This window comes from Cnephaeus nilssonii (assembly GCF_951640355.1).
Source record: "Cnephaeus nilssonii genome assembly, chromosome: 17".
Classification (NCBI taxonomy): domain Eukaryota; kingdom Metazoa; phylum Chordata; class Mammalia; order Chiroptera; family Vespertilionidae; genus Cnephaeus; species Cnephaeus nilssonii.
The window spans coordinates 9,937,125-9,955,127 of NC_137088.1; the positions used below are offsets into that span (position 1 = coordinate 9,937,125).

General features: G+C 45.9%; 1 protein-coding gene across 1 annotated transcript; it reads right to left on the reverse strand.

Annotated features, from left to right (window-relative positions):
- Window positions 1-369: 369 nt before the first annotated feature.
- LZTFL1 (leucine zipper transcription factor like 1) lies at window positions 370-10,818 on the reverse strand. Its single transcript, XM_079795717.1, has 10 exons — window positions 10,679-10,818; window positions 9,341-9,465; window positions 7,509-7,703; window positions 6,231-6,291; window positions 5,117-5,188; window positions 3,845-3,910; window positions 3,686-3,763; window positions 2,586-2,762; window positions 1,785-1,888; window positions 370-776 (listed from the first exon to the last, which is right to left on the reverse strand). The coding sequence occupies exons 1-10, from the start codon at window positions 10,679-10,681 to the stop codon at window positions 758-760; spliced, it is 900 nt and encodes a 299-aa protein (XP_079651843.1). The 5' UTR covers window positions 10,682-10,818; the 3' UTR covers window positions 370-757.
- Between the last annotated feature and the right edge of the window lie 7,185 nt (window positions 10,819-18,003).

Below are 18,003 nucleotides of genomic sequence, written 5' to 3' on the forward strand. Positions count from 1 at the left end.
CTGAGGTTGACTGCAGGTAACGGAAACCATGGAAAGTGAAACTGTGGATAAGGGGGGGACTACTGTCCATTTCTTTTGAGCCCAGACACTTTCTCAGCTGTGGAAGGACAGGGTGCACCTGGCCTCTCCATCAGTTTTCTTGGTAAGCTGTGCTGCAAAAAATGTCCGAACCTCTGTCGATAAGCACAGCATGGAGGTGACCGCAGAAGTTAAATCCTCACGTTCACTGTTAATTTTCCTTATCATCGGTGAAAATGTTGCCTATAATAGGTGGTATTTACATTTCCAATTAATTCTTATATTTCTTGATGATCAAATAGAGAAAATGAATTAGGTTTCATTTTTAAAAATAAGGTTTATTTGTAATGTCTTCAATAACTCTGTATCCGTATTTACCCTGGGGGATGCACAGGTAGGGAGACTGCTCGCTTTAACATTTGCTAAAAAGGGGTTCTCCTCAGAGGAATGCAAAGGTTGAGACCCTTCTTCCCGCTAAACATCTCTTCTTTACTGTGAGGGACTCGGTGCATGTGAGCCAAGACCCTGGAGCACTCGGCAGAGAGGGGTTTGGGACCATGGCCAGAGCCAGGCTGTCCTTAGGCAACTGAAAACAGGAACTCCAGTTTAAACAGTTGGAGCAAAGTCTAAACATTAGAAAAGTAAAGAGGGAATACAACAAACTTCTTCAAAATACATGCCTGAGGTGAGAACAGCGTGTGTTCACTCTACGGCAGCTTCCGGATGAGACCTTCAGTTTTTAATCTTCAGGTTCATATCTGGAAAGAGATAGCAATTAACTTAAGAGCATAACATCACGATACCCTCTTGTTGTCACTGTTACCAGGTGAGCTGGCGTGAAACATCTCCAGTGACTGCAGCAGTGACACCGCATTTCTCGCTTTAATTCATGGCTGAGGCAGAGTCAGGCACCGGGGACTGTGAGGGGACTCAGAGGGGCTTCCTGCAGCAGGCAGAAGGGACCAGCTAACTGCTGAGATGCCTTCAGACTCAAGCCCCTGTATCTGACAGATAGATCCATGACGGCAGAGGAGAAATTCAGTCATTATCTAAATTCAGATCCACACCACTAGCTGGTATGGCTAAGCGAGTCAAGTGTTAATGAGCCCAGATTCACCTCCTAGCTCTGTTCCCCTGGAACACTGATAAAGATAATGTCAGCTGAGTTTGCAGACAAAACTGCTGATGACAAAAGTGGCCCTGATTAGTAGACTCCATCTGGACCAGGACTGTGAGCAAACGCCAAGTACGTGGTTGGCATCACGACTTGAGACCTCCCTCTGCACGGTGAGTTCCTGTAACTGCACTGTCCCTACTTGGGGTCTATGTGAGCATGGGCTTCTCAGCCATGCTGGCCATGGCATCCATCTGCATGAATCTCATTCTCTTGCACCCAAGTTGGCACCTGAGGGCACAGTACGACCAGGTCTTGGATGCTGCAAGGACACTGTGAAGGAGAAATGCCCAATGCTGCCCTGCCAGCTGGCTGTTTCCCACCCGATATCCTGCTACCTGAATCCACTGCCAAGAGTAGCCTAGAGCAGCCGTGGACGAGTCTACAGGACTGGCTCTACCTAAAAGCCCGGGCAGGCATTACAGACAAGGCCAGGCCAAAGCTCCACCGCTGTCTCAGATGCAGGCTTCGGACTAAATGGTAGAGCAATGCCCACCGGCCTGACCTCTCTGGACAAAAGCTTAGGTTTAATGAAGAACAGACATCGACCCAGCGGGGAGACAAATCCGAGAGGCACGTGGGCACGGCTTACTTTGCCAGTCTTTTCCTCAGGTCTTTGATTTGGTCGTTCTTCTTGGTCAGAATCTCTTTCATGTTCCGGTAGGCTGCTGTTTGCTGGAATTTCTTCTCTAATTCCTGCACAGGGAAACATGCCCGCTCACTACTAAGAAGTAGTTAAGGAAGGAATGAACAAACCTGAGGAAAGTGTGTATTTTTCGCTCTAATTTTACTAATATTCTGCTTATGTTATTTTCTGATTTCTTTAAAAAACATACTCATATAAAATTAAGAGTATCCAAACTTTAAAAATATTCTTTCAAATGACAAGCCGATAAAATAGTAATGGCTCTCCAAACATAATGTTAGCAAATGACTCAAGCATACTGTGCCCGAGACATGGGAAAGGTATTTGAAACAGTAAAGTAATTTCAGGCAAAATAAGCACAATCTCTTTCCAAATCCCAAAGTAGAGTCTTATTTCAGCATTTTAAAATTACTTAAATTTTTGCTCCCAAATTCTTACAAATTAAAGGTACAGAGTCTTTTAAAAAAGTCACCCATCCCTCTGATAGGCTGTAGGAGTGTGAATGGCAGGAAGGGCAAGCCACCGTGGAATATTCTACCACACGGCAGAAGGAGTGGAGATTTTTATCATCACAGATATTTTAGGGCCAAAGATGGAAGACTTTCAGTGCCCAGAAATGATAAATCTTTAGAACACACACTGGTCAACAGCTGGAGGAAAAGGTGAATGCGCAGCTGTCCAGCGCTCGCCCAGTACTCTCCCTCTATGGCACCCACCACTCCATGGACATTCACAGACAATTCAGACCTTTTCAGCCATGCTCAGCTGCTCCTGAACCCTGAGCAGGTCGTGCTTGGCTGTCGCTAGACTCTCCTCCAGACACTTCTGGTTTTCTGTCTTGTCGCTGAGTGTCTTCTGAAACTCACTCTTTAAAGCGGCAACTGTGTTTTCCAAGTCACTCAAGTCTTGGGCCTTTATAAAATCCTATGAAAATACACACGTGATCATAAGTTCCTGCTGACGCCCTAAACAGTGACTGTGTTAGATGGTGATTCACCTGCACAGGAGGTGAAGGCAGGTGATGCTGCAGGTGCACGCCAGCCTCCCTCCCAGCCTGCACCCTGGCTCCCGCCCCTTGTGCGCCCTCAGCCCTCAGTGCACGGTGTCCTGCACATGGCAGAGTGCAGGCTCACTGACTTCCAAACACGTAAAATATGACCTATGAACTGCGAGGATTCCGAAGAGAAGAGGACAGAGGTGAGATTCTAGATGACGGTTATGCGTCTCAGTGCTCAGATGGCAAACAGGTTTTCTATTTTGAAGTTTAAAAAATCCTGGTGAAGAAGTTTAAATTATACACATGGAAGAATAATAAAATTATTTATGACCGGCCTGTGTGGCTCAGTTGATTGAGCATCAACCCATGAATCAAGTGGTCACTGGTTCGATTTCTAGTCAGGGCATATGCCTGGGTTGCAGGCTCAATCCCGTGTGGGGCATGCAGGAGGCAGCCAGTCAATGATTCATTGATGTTTCTATCTCTCTCTTCCTTCCTCTCTGAAGTCAACAAAAATATGTATTTAAAAAAAAATATATATATATATATATGTATGTGTGTGTGTGTGTGTGTGTGTGTGTGTGTATATATATATATATATATATATATATATATGGATCTCTTGTATGCCAATGAGCTCTTGGGACACGTGAGCTGGGTATGTGTCCTCGGCCCTGGAGGGCAGAGTGATGGGTGCCGCTCTCCCTGGTTTTTCCTGGACCAGGAGGTCCCCGTGCAGCACAACAGCGGTGGGGGAGTGAGGGGAGTGGTGGGGGAGGAACAGTAACGAGGACTTAATGTTCAGTTCATAACTCTGTTTAGCCAACGCGAGAGAGCTGCCTTAGTTCACCTTCTGGTTGCCTTGGTCCAGCTGTAAGTCACGCAGCGCCCTCTCTAGCTCTAACTTCTCGTCCAGCGCGTTCATAGCCTGCAATCAAGTTTGAACACAACACAGTCAGGACGAGCCTGTATGTAACTCTCAGGGTTTGTTAGCGTGTTTCTCAGGTACCTGCATTTCGATGGTCTTCAGCCTGAACTTCAGTTTCTCATTCTCTTCTTGAAGCCTTAAAATTTCCTTTGTGAGTAAATTAAAGTTTTGTTATTTCAGCCAAAGATTTTTAATAGTTGACATTACTTGCTTCATTTTAAAATAGATGATGAAAACCTGCCTGCCTGGTTATGGTAACATCCCATTTTCCCCAGAGCACCGGCCGCGGCACCTGGAGTCTCTGTTGGCTCTGAGACTCCTAGTTGCTGCTCTCATGTCTCAGACTCTCTCAGCCCAGGCCCCGCACCCCAGCCTTTGCCTAGCCCCTCCCTGCCGTCTCTCACCCACCTGATCCTGCGACTCCCATCTATTCTCGGCCTACACTGCACCACTGCATCAGAGTGCTGCCTGGTCCCATCCTGCCAGCCTCCTCTCTGTGCTGCCTGCCACACCCTTCTCTTCCCTCTGACAACCTAACCTGTCTTTCCTCTTCAGCCCCATCCGTCCGGCACTGCCTTCCCCAAGTCTGTCCTCCTCTTACACACATCCCTGCCTCTTTGCTGCCGCCCGGTGGCACCTGTGGCAACAACTAGCGTTTCCCTATCACTGCTTCCAGAATACCAGCTCCCCCTTCCCAGGAGATCGGGAGGTATTTGAGGGCAAAAGGCCAGGTATTAGACTGCTTTTTGTCTAATAAGATCTAGCATAATGTTGACAATACAGGAATCATGAAAAATATTTATTTGTATATTGGTAATTTTTATAAACATCTTAGTAAAATTCCCTTTATTGTTATCACAGATTATAAATGTCAAATGCCCATAAATAAATGATGTCCAGAATTCCATGCTCTTCACTTCCCCATGAGAAAATGCAACGAGAGCTGCTCAGTGGGGATGTACAGCACAGCGCAGGAATATGTTCACTGATACTGGAGTAACTGTGAGGCCAGGCGAGTACTAGAATTGTCGGGGGGATCACTTTGTATATTACATAAATGTCTAACCATTATGCTGTACCCCTGAAACTAATAATAAAATTATATTGAATGACAACTGTTCTAATTGAAAACACTTTTTTTTTTTTTTAAAAGAGCTGCTTCAGACTGGCTAGAAGGTAAGTATGCCCTCTTCTGGCCCATCAGTACCATTAAGTAAAACAACAACAGACTAATTACCCTCCGTGGACCAAACCCTGACCCAGCCCCCTTCTCAGTGTCTCCACTCTAGAGCTGTGAGGCAAGGAGAGGATGGAATAGAGGATCTGCGCCCCCCAAAATGATGGCAACATTACCTTGTTCAGGAGCTCTGCTGTTCCACCCTCGTTAAGTGGAGCAAGTTTTGGCTTTATGATGTCTATGATGGGCTGAAATGAAATACAGAAACCGAGCTGAAACCAGCACAGAATAAATCGCGTGTGATCATGGAACGCTTGCACTTTCTAAATGGAGACGCTGTGTAAGCACATCCATGGGGAAGTCAGCTCCTCAGACGAGGGGATTCGCGTGGGTTTGGTTCTCTGCTACGTCCCAGGGCACAATACAAATGGGAGGAACATGAAACCCATCCTCCCGTATCTTTTGTAAAAAATACAGATGGAAGTAAAGGAGGGAAGGTGTTTAAAGCCAGAGCAGGTACAAAACCCTAGCATCTCAGGACTGGGATTGAAAATGACCCAAAATTACCCTTTCATTTAACGTGTGGGAGCGGAAACAGATTTCTGCATGAACCCAGACTCTGGAAAAAACTAATAGTGATGAGGATTTAGGCAGCTACACTACAGATGAAGAATTACTTGGCAGTGTAGCAATGTGTCCAAAAACCAAAAGACTCCATTCCCTCTGACCCAGAAACGTCTTAGCCAGAAATGTGTTCCACAGGAATACCTGGGAAATTGTTTGTATGTGTATATTCACGGGTTCCTCTCAGCAGCATTTCGGGGGTTTTTATGGGGCAACAAGTAGTCACTGCAAATGATGAGAAGGATGTACGGTCTCCACATGACAGACGAGGAAAACGAGGCTCAGCCATTTCAGGTAAACTGCTCAAGGTCACGCAGCTCTGGAGTGTCAGAGCCAGGATGTGCGTGCAGGTGTGGCCGACACGCCTGTGCTCTGCATCATGGGAGCAGAGAGTTTATACGGCTGGAGTCAGGTGGACAGCAGGGAGTGTGTGTGTGTGTGTGTGTGTGTGTGTGTTGTGAGAGAGATAGTGGACAAAAACAGGCTTTCAGTTATTTACAAAACTTTTCCTCTTTTGCCTGAAAATCTGAGACAGTTTTTCAATCCTGCTCTTAAATCGAATGCTTTACCTTGAGGGCTCACACTTTCACCTCTGAGTGCCCAGAGTAACTTGGGAACTTTAAATACTGGCTATTACGGCACGGACTTAAAATGACCAAAAATTACCTTTTTAGTGGAAGATGTAAATTCTGCCTTTTCAAATTCTGCAACTTGTTCTAGTAATTCCCTAGAGAGTAAAAAGCAAATTTGAAAAACATTTATTTAAAATCAATTTAAAATAAAATCACACACACAAGAATACAATCGCCAGAACCAATCTCACACATGCTGGGAGAACAGAGCAAGATGCACACCTTCCCACGTCAGGGTTATATCCAGGTACCAGCGGTCAACGTCCAAACACAGGCCTCAACTCTGAGTCTGCCACAGCACCTAGGACTTGCCACCCACTGAGTGTGCAGTGTAACTGCTAGAACTACAATGTTAGACAAATATGTCTGAAATTGGTAGGCAACTCTGTATTTCTGAGGTGCTATAGGGAGATTGTCATATAATGTACATCATTAGCTAGTGGATGTTCAAGAAAGACAAACTGATTTTAATAGAGTAGCCTCACAAAGATGGGATTACAGTAGTGCGAGCCACCTGAAGAAGTCTGACACAGTCCCAGAGACAGTGGTTCGGGTGAGCCGCCTGACTGCTTCCTCTCCTTTGTAAAGGGGAGTGAGAGCCGACGCTACCAGAGCCTCAGCGGGAATGCAGTCACTGTGTGTCCACGCTCCTTCCCAGCCAGCTTCTCCTTTACTCGCCAGTAACCTGCGCATGGTTTTCCTTCCCTACCACAGGCCCCACCCGTGTGGTCAACACTCCACATGGCCACAAGCTGCAGCTGTGCTTAGATAACAGCCCCCAGGGTCAGAGGTCAGTCTTTCCTGATTTCTGCATGACTTTTCTGAGGATGAGTTTCAAGCTTGCCGGTTTTAACCCTTTGCACTCGCTTGCTTTTTTCTCGATTCCTTTATTCTAATGCTAACCCTGTCGAGTCACACTCGACATCCGAGTGCAAAAGGTTAAAAAAATTAATGAGCTCTTTGATGATGTTTGGATTATAAAAAATTTTTTACATTTCCTATTTAAAAGATAGGTCTAGTTGACCTATCTCTAAAGATTTATTGTAATGCTGATTGGGCCACTAAATATACGGTAAGGAATAGTTAGTAATAGCCTAAAAGGCAATTTCATACGTTTCTAATGCCCAGGAACAGTAGCAGCAGAGAATTTTGAAGAGGACGTCAAGTGGCCCCCAAGAGGTCACTCAGGACCCATGCTTTGCCGCTGCCCAGCCTGAATTTTCTTGCGCACCTGCCCCGAGAAGACATTCACTAACTTTTAAGAACGTGCTTGGGCCGCTACTGTCCTAACTGCAGGTCCAAATTTCATTACCTGTTTTCAAGCTCAGAGATATCCGTTTGCAGCTTGAGGTACCACTTCTCAGCTTGCGAGAAAAGCTGCCGCAGGAGTAACACGTTGGTGTAGGCTGTGTTGATGAGCTCTGACTCCACCTCGCTGTGAACCACAGCCTGCAACCCGCTCAGAACCTCGGAGACTTCATCGATGGTGAAGGTCTCGTCCACCAGCCTGCAATGCAACAACCCAAACTTCCGCATGAACAACAAAACCAACTACAAAATAGAAGAAACCTGCACTGGGACATGGGGGGGATGACGGGTTACTGTGACAATCTCTCTGGGAGTTATCCCCTTTATTAATAAAGCAGTTTGAAAATAACTTAAGCTGCATTAAATTTTGATGTCTATTTAAGCAATTAAATTGTGGCTCATTCTTCAAATGTGGACATCCTTTCATACAAGTACATGCCGGGAGACATTCCCCCAAATTATTTACTTTTTTCTTTTTTTTAAAAATATATTTTATTGATTTTTTACAGAGAGGAAGAGAGAGGGATAGAGAGTTAGAAACATCGATGAGAGAGAAACATCGATCAGCTGCCTCTTGCACACCCCCCACTGGGGATGTGCCCGCAACCAAGGTACATGCCCTTGACCGGAATCGAACCTGGGACCCTTGAGTCCGCAGGCCGATGCTCTATCCACTGAGCCAAACCGGTTTCGGCTATTTACTTTTTTCTTTAATTTTTCAGTTTAAAAATCTTTTTATTCTTCACTGAAATTCGTCTTGTCACATTTAGTAATTTCCAAAGTCACCTGGAAGAAGTAATTTCTTATAAGTAGTCTCTCTTTACCGCGACCAGCACGGCTAGAGAGTGGACGAGTCCTGAGTAGGGGCGACAGGGGATTGAGAAAAAGAAAGAGACAGACACAGAGGCAGTAGGGAAAGCTGGGACCGGGTGGGACAGCTGCCCTCTGATGGAGAGACAGTGACCCAGAGCTGGTGCAGCGCCTTTATTATATACGGCATGATTCCAGGAAGTTTTACTAGAGTTTAAGACAAAGGAAATTATGGGAAATCATGGTTAAGGATCAAGCTGCAATTCTTCATTCTTGTGGCTTCTTTGTAATGGTCACTCCTGGCTGGGCCCGGATAATTGCGTTCGTTCCTTGCGCCTGGCTGAACTTAGATAATGAAACCCACGCCCTGGCGCTTGAGCTAAGTAAGGGTCAGGCTGACGACACACCTGACTCTGCTGTCACTGGACTCAGCCGACAACCAGCTCATGTGCCTTCCCAGGCGCTCTCTACAATTTCTCCTTTCTTTCTATTATTTACCTAGCATTTCAATAATTGTAGGAACTATTCACAAGGTAGTACATGTCTATGAGAAAATCAATGATAATTATATGTTGCTTCTCCTAGCATTCTTGAGTCTCAAAAATAAAATAAAACAAAAAAAAAAAATCTAACTTCTTTTAGTTAAAACTCCATGGGCCACTGACTACTCCATAAAGGTGAACATCATCATCAACAACAGCATTAAAAATCCATCTCCCACAGACAGTGTTTGAGTTGGGAGGGAATTTTGGGGCCAACTTCTTCAATCCCCTCACTCTGCAGACGGAAACACAGACTCGGGAGGTGGAGGTGACAGGCCCGTGGTCCCACTGCAACCCCTTATGCGTGCAGGTTTGAGAACAGATCGCTCCCACCACAGTTTAATTTGAGTCTCACACATCCACGTGGCCATGTAGCTGCTCTCAGTGATAACTGACCATGATTATCCTGGCAATGGTTTGCATGGCCTCTGCCACAGCCTCCCCACACTGGCTGCCGGAAGGACCCGTGTTCCCTCCGGGATACCTGCTCTCCTTGAGGTCTTGGAAGCAGGAATCTACGGTTTTGAGTCTCAAGCCTCTTTTTGAACGAGCAAAACGCATATAATTAATAACTTCATTTTGATGGTGCTCATTTAGGCCCAACTCTGCCTGAAAGAGAGAGAAGTAATTTGTTAGTCTTGCAACTGTAATAAAGGAGCCAACAAGGAACATACAGGCTATCTTGTGGTGGAGACGCCAGAAGGCCATTAAATCCTGTTCCCTTCTTCCCAGGTGCATGGCTGCCCAATCAGGGCACACTTTCCAGCCCCCCTGCAGTCAGGTGTGACCACAAGACTACTTCTCAGTAATGGATGTCAGAAGAAGAGATGAGGGCTACTTCCAAAGCCTGGGCCTTAAGATGGGGGACGGGGGCTTTGCCAACACCCCATTTCTCCGACCCTTGGAGGAGGTGTGACTAGGCTGAACCTGCAGACAGTAACTGTGCCCTAGGGGTTGGGGGAGCAGCAAGATGAAAGGGACCTGTATCTTTAAATGATTTAATGGAGCAGCACTGACCCACTCACCTGAGATGAGCAGAGAGATGGCTGTTAAGCGAGAGACAGAGACGGAACTAACCTCTGCATTCTTTAAGCCATTGTTTTTTAGATTTCTGTTACAGCAACTCAACTTTACCTCCTCTCATACAGCTTTAAACATTAGATTTGGTTTTGACATAGCCATTAATTGGTCTTGAATTTAAGCCAGATGACAGCTTGACAACTATGAGCTAAAGATTAATGAAATTCTTTTTCATTTTATAGCTACACTGTTTTAGCACACAGGAAAACGGGGCCTCTTTTCAACAGGTCAAAACGAAAGGAAATAATACCCAAGTCCCCACAGCTGTAAAATGGGAGGCTTGGACTCTTCAAGTCATTCTCACATCAGAAAGCTGGATTCAACCACGTTCTCCCTCCTCGGCTCCTTAACACATAATTGTTTATGCTGTTAAAGGGTGTGTGTGTGTGTGTGTGTGTGAACACTTGGAGTTTTTGGAAGCGAATGGGAATCCTGAGAGCAGCGAGTCCCGCCAGCTCTCTGCACCATCCGCCTGCGCGGTGTGACCTGGCGAGGAGTAACGCCACGCCACGCGGCGGAGCGAGGCCGCCTGGGTAGGGCTTCTTCAGCCAGGACTATCCCGGATGGGCTACGGCCGAGGTTAACTGTGCCCTCGCACCCGGTGCGGCCTCCCCTCCTCAAGGAGGCCCAGAAGCGGGCTCAAACCCGCCGCAGGCCACGCCATCACTGCGGGGCCCCGCTCCGCAACTCCAGCCCCGGCCACTGCCCACTCCCGGCACGGTGCCAGCGGGTCGCTACTCACCATGGCGGCAGGCGGGAGTGAGCGGCCTCAAGGAGCGGGAGAGGCCAGGCGCAGCCCTCCCAGAACTGGGACCACCAAGGAGGTTGGACCGCAGCGGCTGCGGAGGGCGGGCGGGCTGTTTAGAAGCCTCTGGTTGCTAATGGCAACGGAGGCACGTGACCCCAGAGTTAGTATATTTTATTGGTCTTTAAGATCACGTGACAGGAAGTTCCCTGTGGTCGGCCGTTTTCCGCATGCGCATTGGTTTCCAGAGCAGGAAGTCCCACCTTTTCGCGCCACGCTGTCCGCGGGCGGGCCGCTGTTGCCAAGGTAACAGGAGGGGCGGGGCTGCTTGGGGACTCCACGCTGGAGCCTGGAATCTGATGCTGCGCTGGGCTCATCCCTCACGGCTGGCAGCCTGGCGACCCCGAGGGCTTTGGCCACCCGACTGACTCTCGACCTTTCGACGGGTTTCCGGGGCGTCGGGTGCCCCCCTCCCCTCCAGACTTTCTCTTCTCTCCAGGAGTTCCCACTTGGCTGAGATAGGCCGACAGCACCAGGGCCAGGTTCCTGGACCTTAGAGCTTTGAACGACACCCTTCCCACCCCGCCAACCTTTTCTTTTATATTCCTGTTTTTTTAACAAATCTCTAATAAAACACCCCTTTTCCTTAAAAAATAATCGCGAACTTAGTCGTTGAAAGAGCAGCGAATTTCAAACGATTATGCCTCAAATCACCCGGCAAGCTTGTTGAAAGAAGGCTTCCGTGGCCTCACCGCCAGCAAGTCCAACGCATTGTGTGGCCTGGGTCCCTACGGACACTCCAGGAGCGATCCGGCCCTCTCTTTAACGCTGTCCTAGAAGAGCAAACGTGTAGAAGAGCAAACACACTGCAGATGCCACGAGGTTGGGGCTGGGTGGGTGACAGCCATTGACTGGGCATTGGCCATTGAGGAGGCATTTCTGTAGGCTCTGAAGGCAGAGACATGAGCCAGATGCCGTCACTGGGGAGGCAATGAGTAAGCGAAGAAGTGAGCTCAACACATAGAATAAGGAGCATAGAGAGGGGAGGAATCTGGGGGACTGGAACTCGAGGAGAGGTATTTGGCATTAGCCCTGACTCATGAATAGATACAGTAACTTAGGTAATGCTTTTTGGGTTTATGTTGATTTTGGCCACTCCACAGTGCACCTTAAAATGGATCACAACAGGGACCTAAAAGTCTAGAAAGGATTTTAGAGATCTGGCCCCACCTGTTTACGTTATGGAAGAAGAGACCCAGAGCCACGGTCACATGTTCAAGACCTCAGAGGGTTGGGTGGGGACATCTGAGGTTTGAGTTTGGGACGAAACTAATATACATATGTTTTCAAGAGCAAAACCAGAAAGCAGATGTGAACTATTCTGGGACAGTGGGTGTTAATTACATTCTGATATCAAGAATTTCATTTTTCTTTTCATTTCCTGCCCAACTTCACTTTGGCCTCCCAGTGGCTTCTGGGCAGAATCTCTGGCTCCCGGCAAGGTCCAAAAGGGCGGGTTCTCAAGCCCCCACTCCATCAGGACCCCTCCCAGTTCAGTGAAATGTTTGCTCTACCAGGCACTTCTCACATTTCTGTTCAGTGAGTGTTTGCTGAATTTGATAATAATAGTTGTCATTATTTAGTGCCTACTATGGGCTAGACATAGTCCATTCCAATAGTTGATCTTCACTGTCTTCTGTTCTACAATAGATATTCATTGAATTCACTTGAATAGGTGTGGATCCAAGACAAAGAAAGAATTTCATAAACACTTTTATGACATTTAAGAAAATAGAGTTGTTTGTCTGTTTGTATTCAAAGGAAATGTAAGTGTATTTTCTTAACAGGCAAACTCCTAAGTGTTATTAATGTAGGGGGACTAAAGCAGTGGCCACATACTTTATTTGTGAGTATATTTGTGGCTTGGGAATTTTATAAGTTGTTCTACAAAGTCGCTCATTGTTCTTATTTAAAATCCTGTTTTAACCTAAAATCTTCTGTACCAAGGATGTCATATCACTTTTAGCCAATCTATCCAGCTGAGTGGAGGGGTGTTACATAAGCTGTCTAAATAGTGTCAGCAAATATGAACACGTATTTTGGTCTTAAATTGATGAATTTGGCTCATGAAAAGGCTGAACTTGTGCTTTGGGCTGTTTACTAGCTTGGGTTGATCACTAAAGCAAACACTTCGAGCTGTGAGGCAGAACATTCCCACCTACTTTAAGAGTGAGCTTCTTAGTCTCACCCTATTTTTTTAAGTTGTTGTGACAATTTTTAAAAATGTGTGTGTGTGTGTGTGTGTGTGTGTGTGCGCGTGTATGTATCAGTTCTGAAGGATTGGATGGGAGGCATACAAACCAGACCATAAATACCTCTTAGTATAGTTCAACATAAATAAAATGAAGATCAACTCATTTATTTATTTATTTATTTATGCTTCTGTTTCATTTCTGGAACGAGTTTTTTTTAATTTTTTTATTGATTAAGGTATTTCATATGTGTCCTTATCCCCCATTACCCCTCCTTCCCCCCACTCATGCCCTCACCCCCCTGTTGTCTGTGTCCATTGGTTAGGCTTATATGCATGCATACAAGTCCTTTGGTTGATCTCTCCCCCTACCCCCACTCTCCCCTACCTTCCCTCTAAGGTTTGACGGTCTGATTGATGCTTCTCTGTCTCTGGATCTGTTTTTGTTTATCAGTTTATGTTGTTTATTATATTCCATAAATGAGTGAGATCATGTGATATTTATCTTTCTCTGACTGGCTTATTTCTCCAGTTCCATGCTGTTGAAAATGGTAAGAATTTCTTTTTTACCACAGCGTAGTATTCCATTGTGCAGATGTACCACAGTTTTTTAATCCATTCATCTACTGATGGGCACTTAGGCTGTTTCCAAATCTTAGCTATGGTGAATTATACTGCTATGAACATAGGGGTGCATATATCCTTTCTGATTGGTGTTTCTAGTTTCTTGGGATATATTCCTAGACGTGGGATCAAATGGGAGTTCCATTTTTAGTTTTTTGAGGAAACTCCACACTGTTCTCCACAGTGGCTGCACCAGTCTGCATTCCCACCAGTAGTGCATGAGGGTTCCTTTTTCTCCGCATCCTCGCCAGCACTTGTTGTTTGTTGATTTGTTGATGATAGCCATTCTGACAAGTGTGAGATGGTACCGCATTGTCGTTTTGATTTGCATCTCTCGGATGATTAGTGACTTTGAGCATGTTTTCATATGTCTCTTGGCCTTCCTTCTATCTTCTTTTGAAAAGTATCTACTTAGGTCCGTTGCCCATTTTTTGATTGGGTTGTTAATCTTCCTTTTGTTAAGTTGTATGAGTTCCCTGAGATAAACTCTTTTTAGATTATTACTAAATGAGGCTCTTGAGAGTTTATAAATGGCCAGAAACTGGTGGTACCACTGGGACCACCAATTTCAAGGCGCTTACAAGCTAGACTAGACAAAGGAGGAATGGGAAGGTGATCATGGTCTTCTGGGCTGTGTTGACAGAGTCACTCATTCAGCCACTATTTACAGAGCCCCCTTGGTGTGCAAGGTTCTGTGGCCATGGTAGTGGGAATCTGAGGGGAGCAGTGGAGGGATTCACAAAGCCGTAGGTCCCCCTACTCTATAGATCTTTGCGTGACCGCTTCTCGGCCTTTTGGCTAAGATCAAGTGTATAGATCTTTGCGTGAGCTTGTGGGGGGACTAAGATGAGGTTTTACCTTAGTAAAAAGAGGAAATCATTTAAAAATATTTTTATTTATTTCAGAGACGAAGGGAGAGAGAGAGGTAGAAACATTAATGATGAGAGAAAGAATCATTGATCGGCTGCCTTCTGCATGCTCTACACCGGGGATCAAGCCTGCAACACGGGTGTGTGACTTGACTGGGAATCAAACCATGATCTCCTGGTTCATGGGTCGACATGCCGGCCGGGCAGAAAATCATTTTCTAAACAATTAATAGAGGTGGTATGCAGAAAAGGCAAAAATCTTGAAGGTCATATGGGAAAGAGGAAGGTTTGAGAAACACTGAACTGGTAGTAGGTGGGAAATATTTAGGGGGAAATCGTTTGGGGGATTATCTTGAAGAAGGCAAAGCTTTTGGAATATGGCATCCTGCATGTCATGGATCCTGGCCATCTTCTCCGACCCCAGCTATATCTGAGAACATATCCAAGACTTTCGAGAAGGGAAGAGCCCAGGGTTGAAACAGCCTGTACAGGAGCTAGGGCATTTGAGTAGGTCTGTAGTGTAAGAGGTTATTTTCAGTTCTTCCGCTGTTCGCTCCTTCAGTAGTGGGTTTCAAAATGCTCTAGTGGCCGGCAGAGTATTGGAGGGTGCTGACAAATTAGATTAGTAAAATCACTATCACAGGCATTAAAGAAGGTCAGGCAAGGAAGTGGTTCACCATAAAACACTACAACTCCCTTTAAGAGTGTGTGGATGAAGCTAATTTCTTAGCCAAAATGATAGATTAGTTTCACTGATAACTCGATGAAGCTAATTTCTTAGCCAAAATGATAGATTAGTTTCACTGATAACTCTCCACACATTAAAACCCCCCAGAGGAAACAAACAACAAAATCATCAAAAAAGGTAAGCCTACCTAAAAACAAGTCAGGAATGGGTTGCGAGGAATACCTTCTTGGGAAGTACAAGAAAAATTTCCTGTGAATATGGTGACACGCGCCAAATCCTTATCCTTCACCCCCATTGTACACCAATGTGTTTGAGTTAGACCAACAAGCTCAGTTCTTGTGTTCAGCGATTGCTCATGGAAAACTGGACACATGGAAGACATTATAGGGAAGGCGACAGTGAGCAAGGTGGAATTTGTCCCCTTCACCCATGGCCTTATAAACAAGTCAAGGGGGAAAGCAGGCTTGCAAAACAATCTCAAAGCCTACAATAAGTGGCATGCATCAGAGAAGGGCATGGTCCCCTCTGTTGAAAGTGGAGGGAGGTTCAGAGCGCGGTGGAAGTTGGGCTCGGCTTGAAGAGGGTGTGTGGAATAGTTGTAGGTGGGCGTGAGGATTCTGAGGGAGAGAAGGTTGTCCTGAGCAAGGAACCAGACTCTGCATCAGGTGAAGCAGTAGAAGCATCCAGAGATGTATATTTCCATTTGTCATATTTCAAATTGCAGAAAGAGATACACAATATTGGAGGGCCTGTACCAGGTCTTACTTAGGAAGGTGGGCACTCCCGGATGTGACCTTCGCTAAATGTTGCCTGGACCACTGTCAGTGCAAAGGAGTCCACCAATTGCATTCCATCGTAGAAGGTAAAAAACAGACTTCCGTTTGCTCAGGAAGTGTTGCCTACAAAGGTAGGATGCTTTGGAAGGTATGAATGGGCCCCGTGCAAGTATGTTCAAGAATGGAGGTTTTCTCAATGAGATGGGTAAATTCAATGAAGGACATGCCATTCTTAGTTTATGCATGGTTGTCCTTCCCACGACTGCATTTCAAGCTCCTTGAAGGAAGGAATCTTTATTATATGATCAACCTGAACCCTCCCACAAGGAGGGCTCCCAGGCAAGCATCGAGGAAGATAATAAGCTCAAAGATGATAGGAACAAGGTCCCTGCTCCAGGGTCTCTCTCTCCTATCACACAGGAGAGATTAGGTTAGCATCTAGTTTTAGGAGTTAATGTTGCCAAAATATCACACAGGAGAGAGAGACCCATTAGAAGGTCATGTCCACTTTACGTGGTCATCTTTTGGGAAACCAGGTAAGGGGCACTTAACTCAATCTAGGGCTCCAAGGCAAGCATTGAGGAAGATCCCTGAGTGGAATCTTGAGGGGCTGGAAAGAGTTATCTTGGGGAAGCAAGGTAGAAAGGGCAGAAAGAGCATAAACCTGAAATGGCCTGACTTGTGAGTTCCCTAACAACCCCCAAGAGTTTAAATATTAGATTAGCAACTAGTTTTAGGAGTTAATGTTGCCAAAATATCACTGCTTTGCTGAAAATATCGGTGAACAAGTCACAAGTAGAAAAACCTCTGACTCTTCACTCATTCAGGCACACCCGAGGTTTGCGGCATCGGACTCCACCCTGTCTTGCCATCCCCATGAGGACCCACCCGGCCCCGCTCTGTCCTGGCTCTGCCTGCTGCTGGCTAGCCACCTTTAGCTCTGTTTCCCTGTAGCTCCTGCTCCGCTCCCCACACCTCACCACAGTCCGCAGTGGCCATTGCAGCGCGGACATCTGGAACTCAGGAAAGACCTCTCTGGTCATCACCAGCTCCCTGCACACCGCACCAACTCCTTCACTCTCCTTCAGCCTTGCCCCTGACCTGACTGTCACCGAACTGTGGTCTTTTGGACCTTCTGTGTCCCTCTGCTCTATCAGCCCTTCTCCTCGACTCACCTCTCATGCTCCCAAGTGCAGACCTCCATGTCATCACTCAACCATGAGAAATGTCTATTTCTCACCAAGTGACTCTGTTACACCATCAACTTGATCCATTTCAGCCATAAACCCATCCAGCTGCCCACATTTTTGGTTCTTGCTGCCAAACCAGAAAAGTCACATAACTAACTGTATTGGCTTTATAAAAATGCTTGGACTCCCCCTCCCCGCAACTTCCTCTGGGTTTTCCAGCTGCTTAGACCTTCTGGGTCAGTTGCTGCTCCACCTCACCTAAGTGGCTGTCTCCTAAAGTGGTCCTAGTCCTCACACATTCATCCCCTTCCTCCTCTTCAAATCCAACGGATGACCCCTCTTCTGCTTTTCTAGAAAAGTAAGCTCCCTGATGGAGTTTGTGCATTTCTGCTCAAAGTGAGCCATCAAAAAGCCAGGGAATACTTAAAGATGATTACCACTCAGTATTGCCTTGGGCATGAGCAAAAAGACGTTCTTCAAAACTTTGGTAGACGGATAGAGCAGTATGGCTTTTTTTTTTTTTTTTTTGAGAGCAAACTAAAAATTAGTATCAAAACTGAAAATGCACACACCCTTTGACCCAGTGATTTGCCTTCACTTCTAAGAATTTATTGGAGAAAAAACAAGAGCACCAAGATGTGTGTACAGAGATGTTTACTGAGGTTTTGACGTCGTAAAAATCTTGAGATCAGTTAAATGTTCCTGTTTTGGGGGAATGTTAACTAAATTATGCTGCAAGAAAGTGGAATTTTCTGCAGCTGTCAGAAAGAACAAGGAAGAATTCATGTGCACTGACATGGAAAGATGTGTAATACAGTGAAAAATCAAGTTGGAGAGTAGGAGTCCCGGTAAGATCCCAGCTGGTTAGTTATAAATGCACATACAATAAATTCGGAAAGGCAGAGCAATAAACTCCTTAGTCCC